At 31.0% G+C, this 19,696-nt stretch overlaps 1 protein-coding gene across 1 annotated transcript; it reads right to left on the bottom strand.

Moving 5' to 3' along the window:
• Nucleotides 1–647: 647 nt before the first annotated feature.
• Nucleotides 648–13,096, bottom strand: LOC114940565 (uncharacterized). The gene is made up of 10 exons (XM_085483322.1): nucleotides 13,008–13,096; nucleotides 12,594–12,671; nucleotides 9,584–9,769; nucleotides 9,230–9,404; nucleotides 7,912–7,998; nucleotides 7,443–7,508; nucleotides 1,584–1,682; nucleotides 1,294–1,476; nucleotides 1,029–1,188; nucleotides 648–806 (listed from the first exon to the last, which is right to left on the bottom strand). The coding sequence occupies exons 4-9, from the start codon at nucleotides 9,312–9,314 to the stop codon at nucleotides 1,058–1,060; spliced, it is 651 nt and encodes a 216-aa protein (XP_085339448.1). The 5' UTR covers nucleotides 9,315–9,404; nucleotides 9,584–9,769; nucleotides 12,594–12,671; nucleotides 13,008–13,096; the 3' UTR covers nucleotides 648–806; nucleotides 1,029–1,057.
• Between the last annotated feature and the right edge of the window lie 6,600 nt (nucleotides 13,097–19,696).

Below are 19,696 nucleotides of genomic sequence, written 5' to 3'. Positions count from 1 at the left end.
AGGAAGTTACATGCACCATGATTGGAATTCTTGAGAACTTCTTAAAGTATTCATGAAAACTTCTTAAATTGATTCAAATGTATTTTTGCTTAATTAAAATAAATATTTTCTTATAAATATTGAAATCAATTATTTTATTAGATTTAGTATATTTTTTCAGTAAATAATTATAATAAGAAATTGTGTAGGAAAAATAAATACACAATATTATTATTTTAACTTCTTTTTAATATATTAATTTCTTATTTAAAATTAAAATATATTATATTTTTATATGCATATATAATTATAAAGAAAGTAAATATATATGTAATTACAATATACATAGTTTATATTAAATACTGTAATTTAATCAGTTTACCACAAAATATCACATATTAAGTACCACAGTTTTTGTTGCAATATTTCTTATATTTAATTATGCATCTGAAAAAATTTCATACAAAATGTCATGTATATATATATTTATACATAATTACAGACTAAAATAAAATATTTTCTTTATTCTACCAGTATTTATTTTGTTTTCTTCAAATGTATAATTATTATATATAACGTAAAATTCAACTTTTGCAGCGATGTTCAAGACTTATATAGTAATTGAAATATATTTTATAATGAATATAATATTTATCATAATCTCGATCAAATTAATATTTGAATAAGTAACTCACAAGTTTCTTTTCTACTTTCTCTCCGTCTTTCTCTTCCTTTTTTTATGCGATCGGATGCATAATTTAACCATGATTGTATAGCATCTTCTATTTTTTTCATTGATGATAATGTGTGCAGGGATGCTACAGAATCTTTAACAGACCAAATATTATTTTATATTATACTTAACGTAGACTAAATTATTTGGTGGAAAAGAAATGTATATGACAATAAGAAGCGTTAAAAAAATAACAAATTTGATAATTATAATTTTGAAAGATGTATATACGTATTACGCACAAAATTGGCTCAATTATACAATTATATAATTAAATATTTAAAATATATTACTGTTATAGTCTTTTACGACTTACTCAGAATAAGTTTTGAAGCATGCAAATCTTTAAACCGAATAGTATTTTTTTGTCCGCTCCAAGAATATTGCACAGCTAAGGGATCTGCCATTATTCTCTTCATCGCTCACCTTATATGATCTCCAGCGTCTTTTCCACCTTCTTGCTTTATAAAAGTTTTCTATAAAATTAAAAAAATAATCGCACTTTTCTAAATAAATAAAATTTAATAAGACAAACAAAATATATATAGTTTTCGATAATATAATAATGTATACATATATACTTATAAATTGTTCTCGTTTCTTTGCATCTTTCGCAATAGATTTTTCAAAAGCTTCAAATTCCTCTTTTGTTTGTAATTGGCTAAATCCTACATTTTCCAATTGCGGCGTATTATTATTTCCATCGTTTATATTTTTGGATTGTAAGTAGTGTATTATTATGTCCAATTTCCTATTTATCTTGTCTGGAAAATTGCCAAAATACATTATATATATATTTTTTTTTGTTTAAATAAACATTTACATTAGAATTTTTTTAACTTCATAAGTATATGCATTTTTTTATTTATACCTATGCAAGGACAACAATTACATCTGTTCGCAGTTTTATTGTTGACAGTTCTTGTGGTTTTTGGTGCCTTTTTATGTATCAAAACTGTTTGTGATGTACCTTTATAAATAAATGTAACATGATAATTAATATCACATTGCAGTTACATTTGGAACAAGAAATATACACAAAAAAATATTTTGGAGAATTTAATTTCTAGGAACGTATATAATTTAACATAATTATCATTAACATTATTGTCACTGAAGTATAAGAAGATGGAAAGATTATGATAACATAAAAAATATATATCCCTACAAAACACTAGCGGACATTAATATATAATGTAAACGTTATAATTTTCTTTCCACTCAACAATGTAACTGTTATGTACAAGATGTTACATTACAGTTACATTGTTGAATCATAAAATTATAACATATTGTTGTTACTGTCCACTAATGTTTAGAGCACATATATACCTAACATCATTATTTTTCAATTCAATTCAATTCTTTATTCGTCCCCTAAGGGATTGAAGGCGCTTTTGAAGGAGCGTTCCCCAACCTTACAAACTCTTACAATCTTACTTATATCTACTCTTAACTCTACTCTTACATCTAATTTACAAATAACTTAATTCTACCTTAACCTACTTATCTACTACTTTAGAGAGAGAAAGAGCCGTCCCTACCTATCGCTTCGCTTCGGCTTCCGATTCCCCATACATTCTCCACCACCTCATTCATACCTCACTCATTCTCCTCCTCATACTTCCTTCCTCCTTTTCCCCTCCCTCCCTCCTTTCTTCCGTTCTCCCCTCTTCCCTCTTTTTCTCTATTTCTCTCATCCATCCTTCCCCTTCTCCTCCTTCCTGCAGTATTTCCTTTATTCTTTCCCACCAGTTTCCCTTCCCCCCTTCTCCCCCACATTCTCCTATCACATGCTCCCATGTTTCATTTTCTATCCCGCATAACCTACACCTTCTTTTCCCCTCTTCTTCCCAGTATCTCGCCCCTCTCATCTCATTGTTCATTCTGAACCTAACTATCCTTCTCCATCTACTTTCCCCCCATCCCTTTCTCAGGTATTCCGGTAAACCCTCCTCCTTCCATTCCCCATACCATCTATTATATCTCGACTCTCTTATCCTCTCCCATCTTTCCTCCTTCTGCCTTTCCCTGTCTTTCTGTTCCCACCCCTCATATACTTCCTCTCCCCTTCCCCTTTTTTCCTCATCTCTTTCCCTTCTATTCCTCTTTCTTCCCAGAATTTCCCCCTCTCTTCCTCCCACATCGTTCTTTCCTTTCCTCCCCTTATCCTCTCTTTCATATCCTCAAAACATTTCCTCGCTAAACTTCCTCCCCTTCCTTCCTCCAACTTCCTCTCATACCCTACCGCCCTCCTTCCTGCCCTTATCCTAAATTTGTCTTTTCCTATCTCCTCTCTTACCATATACCCCGGCGTGCACCAGTCTACTCCTAACGTCCACCTAATCCATCGCTCCTGCATTGCCTCCACCTCTCTCCTCTCCTTCCATCCCCATATTTCCGCCCCATATTCCAACACCGTCCCCACCAACCTTTCCATTAGCCATACTCTTTTCATCCAGTCTCCTGCAAACCTTCTCTTTCCCATTCCCCACACCTGTCTTATCACCGCTCCTGCTTTCCTAACTCTGTTCTTTACCTGCGCCTCCTGCCCCCCGTTCCTCTGTAGCTTATACCCTAAATATGTGAATTCTTTCACTTCCTCTAACCTTTTTCCTTTCCATCTCCACTCCACTCTCTTCATTCTTCCTCCTCCCTTTTTAAACCTCATTACCTTTGTCTTATCCACATTCACCTCTAACCTTTTCTTGTCCATATAACTTTCCATTTTCCCCAACATATGTATCATCCCTTCTTCATCCTCCGCCAACAGTACCATATCATCTGCGTACGCCAAACAATGCACCTTTTCCCCTCCCAGTTTCACCCCCCCCCCAACCTCCTTTTCTTAGCACTTCCTCTATATCCGCTATCAGCAAACTGAATAAGTGCGGACTCATTGGGCAACCTTGCCTCACCCCCCTTGCCGTCCAAAAATTTTCTCCCTCCTCCTTCCCCACTCTTACCTTACTCCTCGTTTCCCTGTACACCTCTTCTATCCTACTCCTTAATCCCTCCCTCACTCCCCTCCTCTTCATTGCCTCCATTAACACCTCCCTATCTACCAAATCAAACGCCGCCTTCAGGTCCATAAATGCCGCGACTACCTTTCCCCCCTTCTTGTTTACCCTCTTATTCACCAGATAGTTCAACACATAGATACTATCCATCACCCCCATTCCCTTCCTAAAACCTGTCTGACTCTCCGGTATCATATTCTTCCCCTCCATTTCTTCCTTTAACCTTTCAGTTAAAATCCCCACGTATATCTTGTATAGCGTTGGCATCAATGTTACTCCTCTATAGTTTTCCACTTTATTCCCCGTTCCCTTTTTCAACAGTGGTACTATTATCCCTTCTTTCCACCTCTCCGGCCATCCTTCTCCTCTCCATACTCTGTTGCACATTCCCCATACCCACTCTTCTATCCTCTCCCCTCCATATTTCCATACCTCACTCGGTATCCCATCCTTCCCCGCTGCTTTTCCTTTCTTCAGTTTTCCCAGCATCCTCTTCACTTCCTCCCTGCTTATCTCCTGCTCCTCATCCCTCTCCCTTTTTTCTTTTCCTCCTCTTACCACTTTTACCTCTATCCCTCCCAATAAGTCCATGAAGTATTCCTTCCATTCCTCCGCCTTTATCTCCTCCTTCACCCCTTCTCTCTTTTTCCTTTCCCTGTTTATACTCTTCCATACCTCTCCTTCCGTTCTTGCCTCTATCGCCTCCTTGTCCCATCTTAGCCTCTCCTTTTCCCTTTTTCCTTTACACATTAGCCTATATTCCGCCCTTACTTTTCTATATCCTTCTCCTCCTCCTCCTTTTTTCCTCCATTCCCTTAACTTTTTCCTCACTTCTTTCCTCTTCTCCTCACATTCCTCGTCCCACCACCCTTTCCTTTTCCCTTCTCCACTCTCTTTTCTCCTTCTCTCAATTCCTCTTCTATTCTTCCTATTTTTTCCTCTAGCTCCTCTTCAATCCCCTTCTTCCACCCCTCTCCCCACTCTATTTCCTCTCTTATTCTTTCTCCTCCCCTCTTTGTCCATCTCCCTCTTTTTCTTATTCTTTTTCCCTCCCCCCTTTTTCCCTTTTCAGCTCCTCCTCTTCTTTCTAGCGTTACAATCAATGGGTGATGGTCCGATTCTATGTTATCTCCCACCTCCATTCTCTTTATCCTTTCCTTTACTCTATCCTCTCCTACCACGTAATCTATTACCGATTCCCCTCTTCCTCCTGTATATGTGTACTCCCCCTTTCTATCCCCTCTTATCCCTCCGTTAAAAATTTCCCCATCCCACCTCTTCCAACTCTTTTATCAACTTCTTCCCTTCCTCATTAACTTTCTTGTCCTTTGATCTTCTTTCTTCTTCCTCCTCCCCTCCTATCACCCCCCCCCTTTCTACCTGTCCTTGCGTTGAAATCTCCTCCCAAAATCGTCCATTTATTTTCTTCTTTCTCTTCCATCCATTCCTTCATTTCCTCTAATTTCCTTTCCATGTCCCAGTTGATGTATACGCCTATTACCCTCCACTTCTCTCTTCCTACTTCTAAATCCGCCATCATTATTCCCTCCGCCTTTTCTCCCATTCCTGATACTTTTATCTTCCCCCTCTCCTCCCTTACCCCCATGATCATTCCCCCCATCGGTCTTCCTTTCTTCTTTCTCTTCTTTGCTGCTTGCTTCTCCCATCTATATCCTTTCGGTAACCTCTTTTTAATCGCCTCCCACCCCCTTTCCTCTATCCATGTTTCCATCATCACCACCACCTCCCAATCTTCTATTTCCTTTCCAGAACTTTTCTTCCTTATTCTTCAGCCCTGCTACATTCCAAAAACCTATCTTCCATTCTTCTCTTACTTCCCCTCCTTTTTCCTTTCTCTCCTGTTCCTTTCTCCTTCCTTCCTCCGTCCCCCTTTCTCCTTCCTCCTTTCTCTTCTTACTATTGTTCTCCCCTCCTCCTTTCCTCCTTTCTTCTCTTCTCCCTTCTTCTATCCCTTTTTTTCCTCCATTCTTGTCTTCATACCCCCTTCTTCCCCCCTCATTTTCTCTATACCTTCTCTAATTTCTCCTTTCCAATTTTTTAGCACATCTTCCTCCTCTTCCCATCTCCACCATACATCATTGATTTTTATCCTTCCATAGCTCGTCCATACATTGTTTCCTTTCCTCCTTTCTATCTCCGCTATCTCCATTAGTCTCCATTTTATCTTTCTCTCTTCCCATGTTAAATCATCTTTTATTCTCACCCTCTTTCCTCTTAATATCTTCTTCCTCTCCATTACCTGTCTTTTCTGTTCTCCACTTCCTAGTTTTACTACCACCATTTCACCTTCCTTTCCCTCCTTTCCTTTCAACATCCTTATCCATTCTATCTCTGCTTTCGCTCCTATCTCTTTCATTAATTTCTCTACTCTTTCCTTTACACCTTCCTTCCCTTTCTCCATTCCTTTTATTACAATGTTGTTTCTTCTCTCTTCTCTTTCCTTCCATTCTAATTTCTTTCCTATGTCCTTCACTTTTCCTATTATTGTCTCGTTTATCCCCTTACTCCCTCCTTCGCCCCCCTCTCTTTCTCTTACCTCCTTTCTTCCTCTTTCCTCTACTCTTGCTACCAAATCTATCACTCTCTTCTCCAGGCTCTCTATCTCTTTTCTTAATTCTCTTCTATCTTCTCTTCATTCCCCCTCCTTTTTCCAAATTTCTATCTTCAATTTTCTCATTTCCTCGCCTAACTTCTCTGTTATCTTCTCCCCTATCTCTTCCATCATTCTCCTTAACTCCTCCTTTTCTATCCCCCCTACCTCTCTATTCAGCCTTTCTGTCTTCTTGCTCCTTCTTAGGCTTCTTTCCTTTTCTTCCTTATCCTCCTCTCCCCCTTCTTCTCTTTTCCTTTTCAAAAAATCCTCTATGCATCCCATACTGCTCCTCCTCTCCTTCCCTAACTCCTCTACTCTTCTCGGCCTCCCTGCCTTCTTTTTTATTTCTTCCTCATCTCCCTTTTTTCCCCCTTCCTCTAACATCCTATCTCTATTGATCTCTATCCTCCTATCTCTAATATTCTCTTCATTAATCATTTCATTTCTTATCGCTTTCTTTCTTCGATTCACCTACTCTATGCTCCAACTCGCTCCAACTCGCTAGTGATTTCCCTAGTGAATTCCCTATCTTTTTACTTTCCTGCACCTACTCCCTACATCTACTCTCCTCTACTCTCTTTCTTCCACGTGTCTACGTGTCCACGTGTCTCACCTTTTCCTACTTTCTCCTTTCTAACTCCTTACCCCTTTATCCTCTCCTATCCTTTCAATCTCTCCTCCTCTTTTTTCTACACCCTCTCACCTCTTATCTCCTATTCACCTCACCCCTTTTCTCACTCTTTCCTCACAAATACCTGCCACGCTTTCACACACCTGTCACTCACTCTCTTACCGGAACCGGAAAGCAACATCATTATTTTTATATTATTATAATTATTTTTATTTTATTGCATTATAATCAATTGTGTTAATAATTACGTTTATAGAACTTAAATTCTCCAATTTGTGTTTATTTCTTGTTTTGTAGATATATATAAAAATGAATTAATTTTAATATTCGTATTACATGTGTATGTACATATAATTTTAAATATTACATTGTATTGGATAATTTCATTTTTACTTTTTATCATCATGCAAGGAATACAAATAAATATTTATCGGATAACTTCATTTAAAATAATTTTTGTATTACCTTCACAAATGTTGGAAATGTTTATGTCATTTTCATTAACGTCATCAACTAGATTATTCCTGGTATCTGAATTAAAATTAAGAAAACTTATAATTATATATTTAGTATTTTTTTACACGTATATACATATTCGTACATACATGCATATATACATATAATATATATATATATATATATATATATATATATATATATATAATGGCATTAAAACATTTTAAAGATTTAGAGTAAAAAGTTATATTTAATTGAAAGATTTGTGAGTTTTATGAAAATATATTAATAAAAATTGGTTCGAAACTGTATTTTATAATTACTAGATTTAATATTAATTTCTGTTTTCCAAATTTAGAATATATTTTTGTGCATAGATTTAAACCAGTTATAAGATCTATGATCTTATAATATATTAATAATATATGCTTATGCTTGAATTGTAATATACATAATTGTATCATATATGTCTGCTTACCAAGTGAAATGATAATCGGTTTAGTATTGTGTACAGGCAATTCTTCTGCTGGATTTTCCAAATCCAAATCATCACTATCATTGTCATCTGCACAAAAAATTAAAAATAGAATGATACGACATATACCTATTATGCATGTACATGTACAATCTCGCATATAATAATAATTTTACATTTACTAGACATAAATCTAATAAATATCTTGATTAAATATGTTTTTATACTATACTCATGACTTGATCAATTTCAAGAAATGACAGTGATATATATATATATATATATGATAATGTCAGTCATAATGAAACTTATAGATGTCGTAATACAACAAATAAAACTTGTGACACAAGTTTTGAAGGTAAATACTATATATAACAATGTTAAAATAATGTTAATTTAACATGTATTATTGAATAAATTACACACATATATATATATATATATGTGTGTGTGTGTGTAATTTATTCAATAATACATGTTAAATTAACATTATTTTAACATTGTTATATATAGTATTTACCTTCAAAACTTGTGTCACAAGTTTTATTTGTTGTATTACGACATCTATAAGTTTCATTATGACTAACATTATCATGGATTGTGGTTAATTGTTTTGATGTTGACATAATAGTTGGTATATTTTTGTCACAAGTTTTCTTTGTATTAATAAATTCGGAAACTTCATTATCTATGGTATCAGATGTTGATGCAAATTGATTTGATTTTGATACAGTAGTTCCTGAACTTGATGCATCTGCAATATATATGTATATATTTTTTAGAATAACATTTTTATAATAAAGAGAAGTTGTCTAATAATAATTTTAATGAATACGATAATATTACTGATAAAAAGGAAAAATATTAAGTGCAAAATGAAATAATTTGTTACATTTTTTTAAAACAAATTCGTTACAAATTATACTTTCTTATATACTTACACTTAACAATTAATATAATTATATAACACAATTAAGCTTTTTATGTTTAAAAATAGCAAAAAAGACAATATTAATATAGAATATTAATACACACTATAGTTATTAATGTATTATATGCTAGTACTATGTAATAGTCTTGTTATTATATATAATTTACTTCTCATACCCATGACAATATAATCCAATTTTGATGGCAACGGTTGTAATTTTGTTATACTAATAATTTTAGGTTTTTTTTTTACTTGTTTATCATCTATGAATTAAACATATATAAAAATTATTGTAATATAAAAGATATAATAATGTCAATATAGGAGCATAACATTTAATAAATGTATTGAAAAGACAAAAACACACACATATCAGGTATATAACATTACCTTCAAATTCTGAAGAGATTTCTTCATTTTCAGTTTCATCGAATTTTGGATTTTTTTTTTCGAGATCGCTTTTGGGACAACTCATTATTTTTTTTTAAATTGTCGTATAATACTTCGTCTTGGGAAGAATACCCTGTGCACTGGCTTTCAAAATTTTTGCACTCCTGATAATTTTCTGTAGAAAATAAAAAAAATAGTTCTAAAAAATTCATAATATATATATATATATATATATATAAAATTCATAATATATATATATATATATATATATATATACATACAGATATAAATAAGAATTAAAAAATTTACATTTTACAAGAGTTTAAATTGTAAATTTTTTAAATTATTACTCACCAAATGGCTCAAACAAACAAGCATAATCGTATTTTGTCCACTCTGATTTACATGATATTTGTTTCTTTATCCATGTTGTAATTATGGAATTTTTTTCAGTAGGCCAGTAGACAATTTTTTTTCTTTATCTACTCAGTTTTCTGGGATAGATTGAAACCAATTGTCAACATGAACAACATAAAACATCTATAACCATTTATTTATTTTATACTATCTTTATATACACATAGAAAATAAAAATATATAAATTTAGTAAATATAATATGCAAAAAAATTTATTAAAAAAAAATTAATAATAATTGAATTACTAGTTTTATATTACTTATAAAGTAATAAAAACGAAATAAAATAGTTATATACAATATACAAATATAAAAAGATCTAAATATCTCATACGTTTAATTTAATCTTGTTACAGTAGTATACAATAATTTAAAAAATTTAATGAATGTTATTAATTACCACCAGTAATAAGTTACTTTTCAAAGATTTACTATTTAAATAAAAGAAAGTAACAGTAACTCATTTAGAAAAAGGGGGGAGGGAGAGAAGAATAAACAACTACTCTGATCCAATTATATCATATGTGCATTATGTAGATATATAAAAGGTCAATAATCGCATATGTAATTTATGAATTTTTAATTCATTCTTTTATCTAATATTAACTCTTTATTATAACTATCAAATATTCTTTTTCTTCTCATAATATTAACATACAAAATAAGAAGCGCACACACACAGACACACATACAAAGACTTTAAAAAAAAGGAAAGCAAATAAAAAATTTAGTGATAAATTAAGAGTATATGGTTTTAACCATAAGAGAAAATAATATTAATTCAGAATATTACATATAATGTTTGTTCAGTACAAATAATTAAAGAAATCACAATGAAGAATGTAAAAGTGGTAATACAAATGCTGAATTTTCTAACGTTATTTTTATACCTTTTTCTTTTATATGATTGATTGTAAATCTTTTTAATATTTTACTTTCACTTTTTATCAAATGTACACCTAATTTACTAGATTCTAGTGGATAAATGGGTACATTAGAAACTATCATTTTATATCCTATGCAAAAAATTTCCGAATTTAATGTTGCAATATATTTTATATTATATATACTGCCGTTTTTTAAATAACATATATTATTTGGTGCTGTTGTACGTAATGTGATCTTTTCAAAAAGTAATCCTTCATAAGAACCATCATTACAAAATGGAATGGCTAATTTTGTTTTATTTTTATGTATTAATATCGGATACGTTTTCTTTTCTACAGTTTTAACATTTGCAACTAACATTTCTTCCGATATTCGTTTGTAAAGTTGTGATAATGGTTTATCATGTTTGCGTAAGGATCTCTTTATATTCTTCATTTTATTCTCAAACGGAAAACAACTGAAATCATCTAGTCATGCTCGAAATGTACCTACATCATCAGCAAGATGTATTAAATTGTGTACGGTATATGTACAATTTTTTGTACCATACAGACATTTAAAATTCTGCACAAACCACATCAATAATTTTGCAGCATATTCTTTATTATGTATGCAGTTTAAAGGATCGCATAAAATTCTAATTGCGCAATGAAGAGCAGAAAAATGTTGAATATAATTATTTGGTAAAACATCATATAAAATGAATGGAGCGAAATACAATAGAAAAAAACGAAATTTCATAGCTTTCCACCTATGAAATTCATTTAAGTTTGATCTTGGTTTTCTCGATATTTCTGAAGGTAATTTTTGATTTAAATGTAACCGCTCGTTAAGTATTTGAAAAATTATGACTGCTAATGCGACATTCTTTGGTACCTTTTGTCCACAATAATAACAATCTTTTCATTATTCCAAGTAAAACTAAATGCATATAATCAAGTGGGAAAGCACTGACCATTCCAATTCCAAGTCTCTCTAATGGAGAATTTCCAGTATGATGGTTAGGATCAAATTTATTTTGAAAACTGTGATCAGTTCTACGTTCACAATTGTAATCTATAAATACTACTTTATCACTGATGTAGTCCCCTTTTATTATACAACGTTCACATCCACTATAACCAGTACAATATTTTATGCATTTAACAAATGAACGAGCTGGAGAGTCACAGATGATAGCTCTAATTCTAACAAAATAATGGTTACCATTCCATTCAAAACCTTGATCTCGTAAAATACAATATTCATCGACAAAATCATTTAAAAATTCTTCAACAGAAGAAGGTTTTGACATGCCGTGATAAATTCCAATAATAAAAGGCTTGGTCTACATTAATAATTTTACCTTGAATTGGCCATAATTGCTTGTTACTACTTTTAGAAATTGGCAATCCATCAATGTTTATATCAATTATTATAAAATTATTGATTAAATGAAGTTTGTCTTGTCTGCAATAATTAAGTAAAACTTTTAGAAGACCAAAATATAGAAATTCTCCATTACCGCATGGTTTACATTGTGTTACACTGACACATTCTCTCGATGTATGTAGGAAAACTCGAGCATCACTTGAAATATTTTCATTAGGATGATATTTTTTATATATTGTTAATAAATTTGACAGAGCATTATTAGAAATATTATTTGAAATAGCCCAAAATTGTAGTTCTGATGCAAATGTTTCATTACGATCTATAGATAAGTTAATTGTTTCATAATTATCATCCACTCTATTTTCGGTTAAATCAACTTCTTCAATATTAGAACTATTTGAATCCGCTGCTGGAATACTGTAAAGTTTCATTAAAGTCTGTACATTGCGATGGAATAAAAAGATTTTCTATTTGATGTTCTTCAATGGTTTCTTCTTTAGTTGGGACAGCTTTATTTATATTACTTTTCTCTTCAAGATTATAATTTTCAAAAATATCTAATTCTATATTTTGACGTAATAATAAACGTCTGTTTCGTTGCCATCTTGATAATTCGTTAAATGGTTTTACTTGACGTTTCATTTTCATGTATTATTACTTAACATGCAAAATTAAATACAACTTACTTTTATTTTGTATAGTAGTTGTTATTATTTCTTAAGTTTTCAAACTTTTCTTGTGATGCGTGAGTGACTTTTATAAATCTGTAATAATAAAATATATGAATAAAATTATATAACATGATATTATACATTAGAAAGACTAAAGGAATAAGATATTCTATATAAAAGTAATATAAAAAAGTAATATGTGCACATATAATAGAAATTTGTATTCATAGTCAGAAATCACCTGTTGAAAGAACATGAGCTACATATGCAGACAAATATTTATCCAAATTTATCAATATATAAAGATTTGTATTGAATTTGTTGGCAAACTAACAAAATAGTTTGTTTACTGAATGATAAACAATAAAAATAAATCATGCGTTTATTTCAAGGTTATGTAGTAGGAATATATTTAGTTCAACTACTTACCATTCAATAACATCCAATAATTAATATAATTATAATGTAGCACTATGCCTGATGTAGTCTGATACAATATATAAATAAATATATTACCACCTTTTTATTGCAAAGTACGCATACTACGCACACTGCACGAGATTACGAGATATGTCCGAACCGAACACGCACAGTCCAGATACTCATGTGTGTGAAGTTAGCCCAGCACTTTTCGAATTTTGAATTTTTCTTGATTGTGCTGCATTATGCTCCGTTTGTGCTGTATTGTGCCGCAAACGGCAACTCTCTAACTCGAAGCATATTCAAGAAAAACAAAAATAAAATTTTTTTGCTACCCCAGCACTTTTTGAATTTTGAATTTTTCTTGATTGTGCTGCATTGTGCTCCGTTTGTGCTGTATTGTGCCTCAAACGGCAACTCTCTAACATAGAAGCACATTCAAGAAAAAACAAAAATAAAATTTTTTTGCTAGCCCAGCACTTTTTGAATTTTGAATTTTTCTTGATTGTGCTGCATTGTGCTCTGTTTGTGCTGTATTGTGTCCGCAAACGGCAACTCTCTAACTCAAAGCATATCAAGAAAAACAAAAAAAAAATTTTTGCTAGCCCAGCACTTTTTGAATTTTGAATTTTTCTTGATTGTGCTGCATTGAGCTCCGTTTGTGCTGCAAACGACAACCTTCTAACTCAAAGTATATTAAAAAAAAAATAAATTTTTTTTTGCTAGCCCCGCACTTTTCGAATTTTGAATTTTTCTTGATTGTGCTGCATTGTGCTACGTTTGTGCTAACTTGTGGCGCAAATGCAAGATCGATAACACCAACAATAAAAAAACTTGTACCATATTGTGTCGTTGGAAAAATTTCAATATCCCATTTTATTTCGATAAAACAAATTCACAAAGATAGATTAAAAAAATATTACAAAAATTAAAAAAACATAAATCACACTGCAATGCAAATATAGAATTTCTGCAAGTTGTGTTGAGTTGTGCCATTCAAAATCTACAAGACACATGTATAAAAAGCAGGGATTAGCTTAAAGGGATGAAAAAATTAATAAAAAAGGGATGAGAATGAATCATTGAACTCTATCCATTGAGATCTTTGATAAGAAAATCCTACATAATGTCTGTTATAGTTATATAATTTTTATCGATTTGAGTTTTGAAATTATTAACACCCATTAATATTTCAGTTCTTAATTTATACGTATTTTGAATGCAACCATTTTTTAAAAGACACTTAATGAATTGCATGATGTTAGTATCATTTGTTTCAATACTATTTTTATAATATTCATGAATGCATGCACATGCAATTATAGATGCGATACTATCAAATCCGCACGTATTGGTAATAACAACTTTTTTTTATCGATAGTTAGAAAGGGACATAGACTACCATTTTGCAGATTTGCGACTCCCATGCGCGTCTTTCCTGTATGACTTATATCCCAGTCTGGACAATTATCCAAATATGTTTTTCTTTTGTTTGTTTGCGTTGTGTTTTTATTTCTTCAATTATGCTCTAAATTTAATTCGTTTATATCGTCCAATATATTATCCTGAGAATCAAATTTTACTCCAATATTTGTCGGAGAATTAGAGTTGGTTTTAAACTTTTTTGATTGATTGAGCATAATTGGAAAATTTGATATGTCTCCAGACTGGTTGCTTTCTTTAATAATAGTCGGAATAATGTGTTCAGTTTCACTTATCGAACTACTAATGACATCATTCTTTGTGACTGACTCATTATTTTTAGCAGAAGACGGAGAGTCATGTGCCGACATAGCCAATCGTGCTCTACCTACAAACGATCTTAAATGAGTGACTACAAATTTATCTGCTCTCATCGGCCGTTCTTTATTATTTAATAAGATATGCTTAATATCTTTCATCTCAGACTCTACGGATGATAAGCTAGCATTTATCTCTCTATATTTAAAAATAGGGATCATTACTCCCGAATATAGTGGAAAGTAGCAAAGAAATGTTTTTAATTTTTGGCTTAATTGCGGAACGTAATATGGACTTGCTATATCACATTTTATTTTTGTTTCTACTAGCGTTTTGCGACACTCTTCAACAAGATTATTAGACCATGATGCAATATTACAATTTGTTATTTCCAAATCAAAATCTTCATCTTGTGTATTATTGTCATTATCTTCATATGTAACAATTTCTTCAATACCTTTTATATGATTCCTTATAAGGATACGAGCAGCTTCCGATAGAGACTCATTTCCATCATTATTTTTCCCAATTTCTTCACTGAGAGATAATAAAATAATACTCTTTATTAATTCGACGAAATGAGAAAAGTTCGTCTGCTTCGTTAATAAAGCCATAGCTCGTATATAAAATTTTTTTACTTTTGGATTTAGTTGTGAAAAGAATTTCCATTTAGACACCATATTCATATAATGGCAAATATCAAGCCGTATGAAGCACTTTGGCATTTCAACAGAATGTTCTCTTAAAATTAGAGAAAAACAGGTTGTTAAATAATGTTTTAAATTTGAGTATTGCACGAAAGCTTTCACAATGGCATTAAGAAATGCCATATCAAAATCGCATATGACCGATTTAGGAATTGGAAAATTTGCTTTTTTAATCGATCCAATACGCAAGAATTCACTTAACCAATACTGAATAGCATTGACATTTTGCACAGCACTCAACATTTGAAAGACTGGCATTTTATAGTTAGGAGTATTTGTAACGGCTTGATATAAATAAATATGAGATGATAGTTCTCCATTTGGTAAATGAAATTTTTTAATTAACGAACCAGTTGCATCTATGTAAAGCGTATTGTGATATTCTAAATAAACAAGCATCTGTTCAGCTGTCCAATAATGGACAAAATATGGATCATAGCCTATACCATGGATGGAACCTGCATGATTTATATATTTCATATTTTGCAGATTGGTATACGCACATGATCTTGTAACTTGCAAGTCGAGATCTTGTCTTTCTTGTTTTGCCTTTCTCAATGTAGTAGCTTTATATAGATGTGGAGGTTCCGAATCATACAAATTCATTATTTTTGTAGCTTCTCGCCTTCGCCATGTTGTTGCCGACAACGCACTCGTTGAAAGAGATTGTGATATCTCTACTCTTTTTTGTCCACTCAGAGGACGTTTCTTTGTGTGTTTGATGTCCGCATTAAAATTTGTCACACGACATTCCATTTGAACATCTGTGTTACCATTAGGTTTTATAATAACTTTACCAATAAAATTTGACGAGCAATCCGAACATTTTGCATAAATAGTAGCATAAATGCCCGTTTCAGATATTGAACATCGTTTAAATATAAATGCACATGGTAACTTTGCAGTTTCATATATAAGTTCGAAAATTATATTTGTCCACCTACGGCGGCGTAATGTGTTATAATTTCTCTGTACCTTGCTATTAGATTTATAAATTACTGATTCGCAATCTATATCGTGCCATGTTTTTAAAGGTATATTGACATTAAATTCTATATCTTTTTCCGTAATTGATAAATTAAATGATTTGTCGTCATCATCAGTAGATATATCAAGTTTAGTGTTAATAGGTTTATCTAAATTGTGATATTTTAAAACTTTGTCATATAACTCATATCTATTTTGCAACAATATAGTATAAATGTATTTTGGGGAAATCTTTCCCTCTAATAAAGAACTTAATTCTTTATATATAGCAGATTTTGGAACAACTACTATTCCATTTTTATCCAAAACGCATCTATATTTAGAACATAGTAATATTTTTTCTAATACATCTATTGGCGCCATGCTTAGTCATAAAAGAAAATCTGTACGAATAAAATGAGAGGTATAGAATAAAATCGAAAATAAATTTAAATATATTTTATGAAGGAAATGCCAAAATTTGCACTGAAAGTAGACGTAAGCAGACGTCTTACGCGTGACTAATTAAATCAGCCGTCGTCGGTCAGTCGTCGCTCTATAGATAAGCTTCTTCCTCCACTATTAAGGCTCGAGCGCATGCATTTGTTTTCGACCATTCCCCTCGCGCGCCAGCACTGTTCGCCGTTCGTCTCTCACGTAGCGGTATATTAAGAACATATAAAAATTTTATGTTATCGTTATTTACAACAAAAATTTTCACAATATTCACAATTTTATCTAGTTTTATTTTCAAATATAATATATATATATGTGTGTGTGTGTGTGTACATCTATAATATTAAAAATATAAAAAATAACATCAAAAATATAAAACACAAAAAATATATAAAAAATTAATAAAATTAAAAAAACAAAAATAAAAAAAACAAAATGGAACCAGAATACCGCTACGTTCACATCGTTGGTTCCGGGTAACGCAAAAAGCGGTGTGTGTGTGTGTGTGTATGTGTCATATTAAATATATTTATCACATATATTTATACATATTAAAATTAGATGTATAAAATGTCTTTTTATTTATTCTCATCCCTTTTTTATTAATTTTTTCATCCCTTCAAGCTAATCCCTGCTTTTTATGCATGTGTCTTGTAGATTTTGAGTGGCACAACTCAACACAACTTGCAGAAATTCTATATTTGCATTGCAGTGTGATTTATGTTTTTTTAATTTTTGTAATATTTTTTTAATCTATTTTTGTGAATTTGTTTTATCGAAATAAAATGAGATATTGAAATTTTTCCAACGACACAATATGGCACAAGTTTTTTTATTGTTGGTGTTATCGATCTTGCATTTGCGCTACAAATTAGCACAAACGTAGCACAATGCAGCACAATCAAGAAAAATTCAAAATTCGAAAAGTGCGAGGCTAGCAAAAAAAAAATTTTTTTTCTTGAATTTGCTTTGAGTTAGAGAGTTGCCGTTTGCAGCACAATACAGTACAAACGGAGCTCAATGCAGCACAATCAAGAAAAATTCAACATTCGAAAAGTGCTGGGCTAGCAAAAAAATTTTTTTTTCGTTTTTCTTGATAGCTTTGAGTTAGAGAGTTGCCGTTTGCGGCACAATACAGCACAAACGGAGCACAATGCAGCACAATCAAGAAAAATTCAAAATTCGAAAAGTGCTGGGCTAACTTTACACACATCAGATACTCGCGCATGCATGGAAAAATTACAATTAAGTAATTTGTTATGAATTCTCAAAGTATTCATAGTACTGTCGCAAAGTATTCATTAAAATGAATGTATAAAGAATATGTAAAGACGAACTGATTATGGATAATTCTTCAAGAATTCTTTAAATATTCATTTTTCTAATTCTGTAAGTATTCTTTAAAATGAATTCCTTATGAACTTATATTCACCGTTGTGCTATCTGGGATACATATTATTTAAAAGAGATTAGGGCCAATTAAGTCGTCTAAAGTCGTTTCATCACCATCATCATCATCATCTGCTTCTTGGTTGTCTTCTTGCACACAGACCCTTGCAACAGATTCTGCTCTCTTATCCATGCTACAAAATTTTTTATTAGATTAATAAAATTAGTAAAATTTCACAAAAATTGTATTTATATTAATATATTACATACTTTTCTTTTTGTAGACGTCTATCTGCATGCTGTTCCATATTAGATTGGTTTTCATCTTCTTGCATCAAAGATTTCTTTGACTTATTTAAACTTAAAATAATATTAAAATTATATTAACTTTTTTAAAACTTTATTACTCATAAACATATTATTTTAATTTGTAATATAAAATTTATAAAAGCAAAAAAGCAACATACTTTTTCTTATTACTATACGTTCGTTGCATGTCTCAGTCAAGATTTAATGAGCTGTGAAATATTTTGTTTAGTAGCTTCCGGAAAGTAAATTCTTACTGCACCTAAATAAAATATACATTAACATATAATAAAATATTTACAAAAAAATAAGGTATTAAGTTAAAAACAAAATAACATTATTGAGTTAAGAATAGAAGCTCAAAACAATATAAAGCAATATATAGCAATTAGGAAGTCACGTAATTAAAAAAAAGCTCAAAAAATAATTGAATTTATTATAGATTTCTTGTATGTAAGAATATTACAATAAATAATTTTTATTTTGCTATATAGTCATTATTGATAATAATTATATGAAATATATAATATTTTTTTTTAATTTATATTTACCAAATATAATTTTTCGGAGATATAAATCAAAGAATAGATACTTTTTTTTCCCCAACAAACTAAAAATATTTTCCGAGGGAAACGCTCATATTCGTCGAAAATTTTTTTTTGACTTAACTGTCCCCCCAAATTCCCTTGTTTTTCTGAAAATTAAAAAAATTAAAAATTTTAAATTTTTTCATTGTTATAAAATTTTTATTTTTTAAAAAACATACTAACTTTAAAAATTTAAACTGTTTAATTAAAATTGTTCTAATTCTTGAAATTTTTTTCTAATTTTCTACAGGAAAGATTTCCCCTTATTTTATTCTTGAGAACACTTTTTTGTTTTACATCAAACCCCCAAAAATTTTTAAAATTTTTTTTTTAAAAATAACCCCTTTTTTATTAAAATTTTTTTTTTTTTTTTTTAAAAGGGGGCCCAATTTTTTTTTGGGGGAAAAACCAAAAAAAATTTTTTTAAAAACAAAAGGGGAAAAAAAAATTTTTAAAAAAATTTTTTTGGGTTTCCAAAAAAATTTTCCAAAAACCGGGGCCTGGGGGGGGGGGGGTTTTAAAAAAAAATTTTTAAAAAAAAGGCCCC

Source organism: Nylanderia fulva, unplaced genomic scaffold (genome assembly GCF_048542155.1).
Source record: "Nylanderia fulva isolate GAGA-0341 unplaced genomic scaffold, ASM4854215v1 Scaffold242, whole genome shotgun sequence".
Classification (NCBI taxonomy): domain Eukaryota; kingdom Metazoa; phylum Arthropoda; class Insecta; order Hymenoptera; family Formicidae; genus Nylanderia; species Nylanderia fulva.
This window is presented reverse-complemented; position numbering and strand designations above follow the sequence as displayed.

Excerpts from the sequence above, each read along its gene's own strand:
- LOC114940565 (XM_085483322.1), bottom strand. The coding sequence starts at position 9,314 with ATGAGTTGTCCCAAAAGCGATCTCGAAAAAAAAAATCCAAAATTCGAT. Across the intron at positions 7,999-9,229 it reads AATCTCTTCAGAATTTGAAG|ATGACAATGATAGTGATGAT; the intron begins GTAATGTTATAT and ends TTTTTTGTGCAG. Across the intron at positions 7,509-7,911 it reads ACCGATTATCATTTCACTTG|ATACCAGGAATAATCTAGTT; the intron begins GTAAGCAGACAT and ends ATTTTAATTCAG.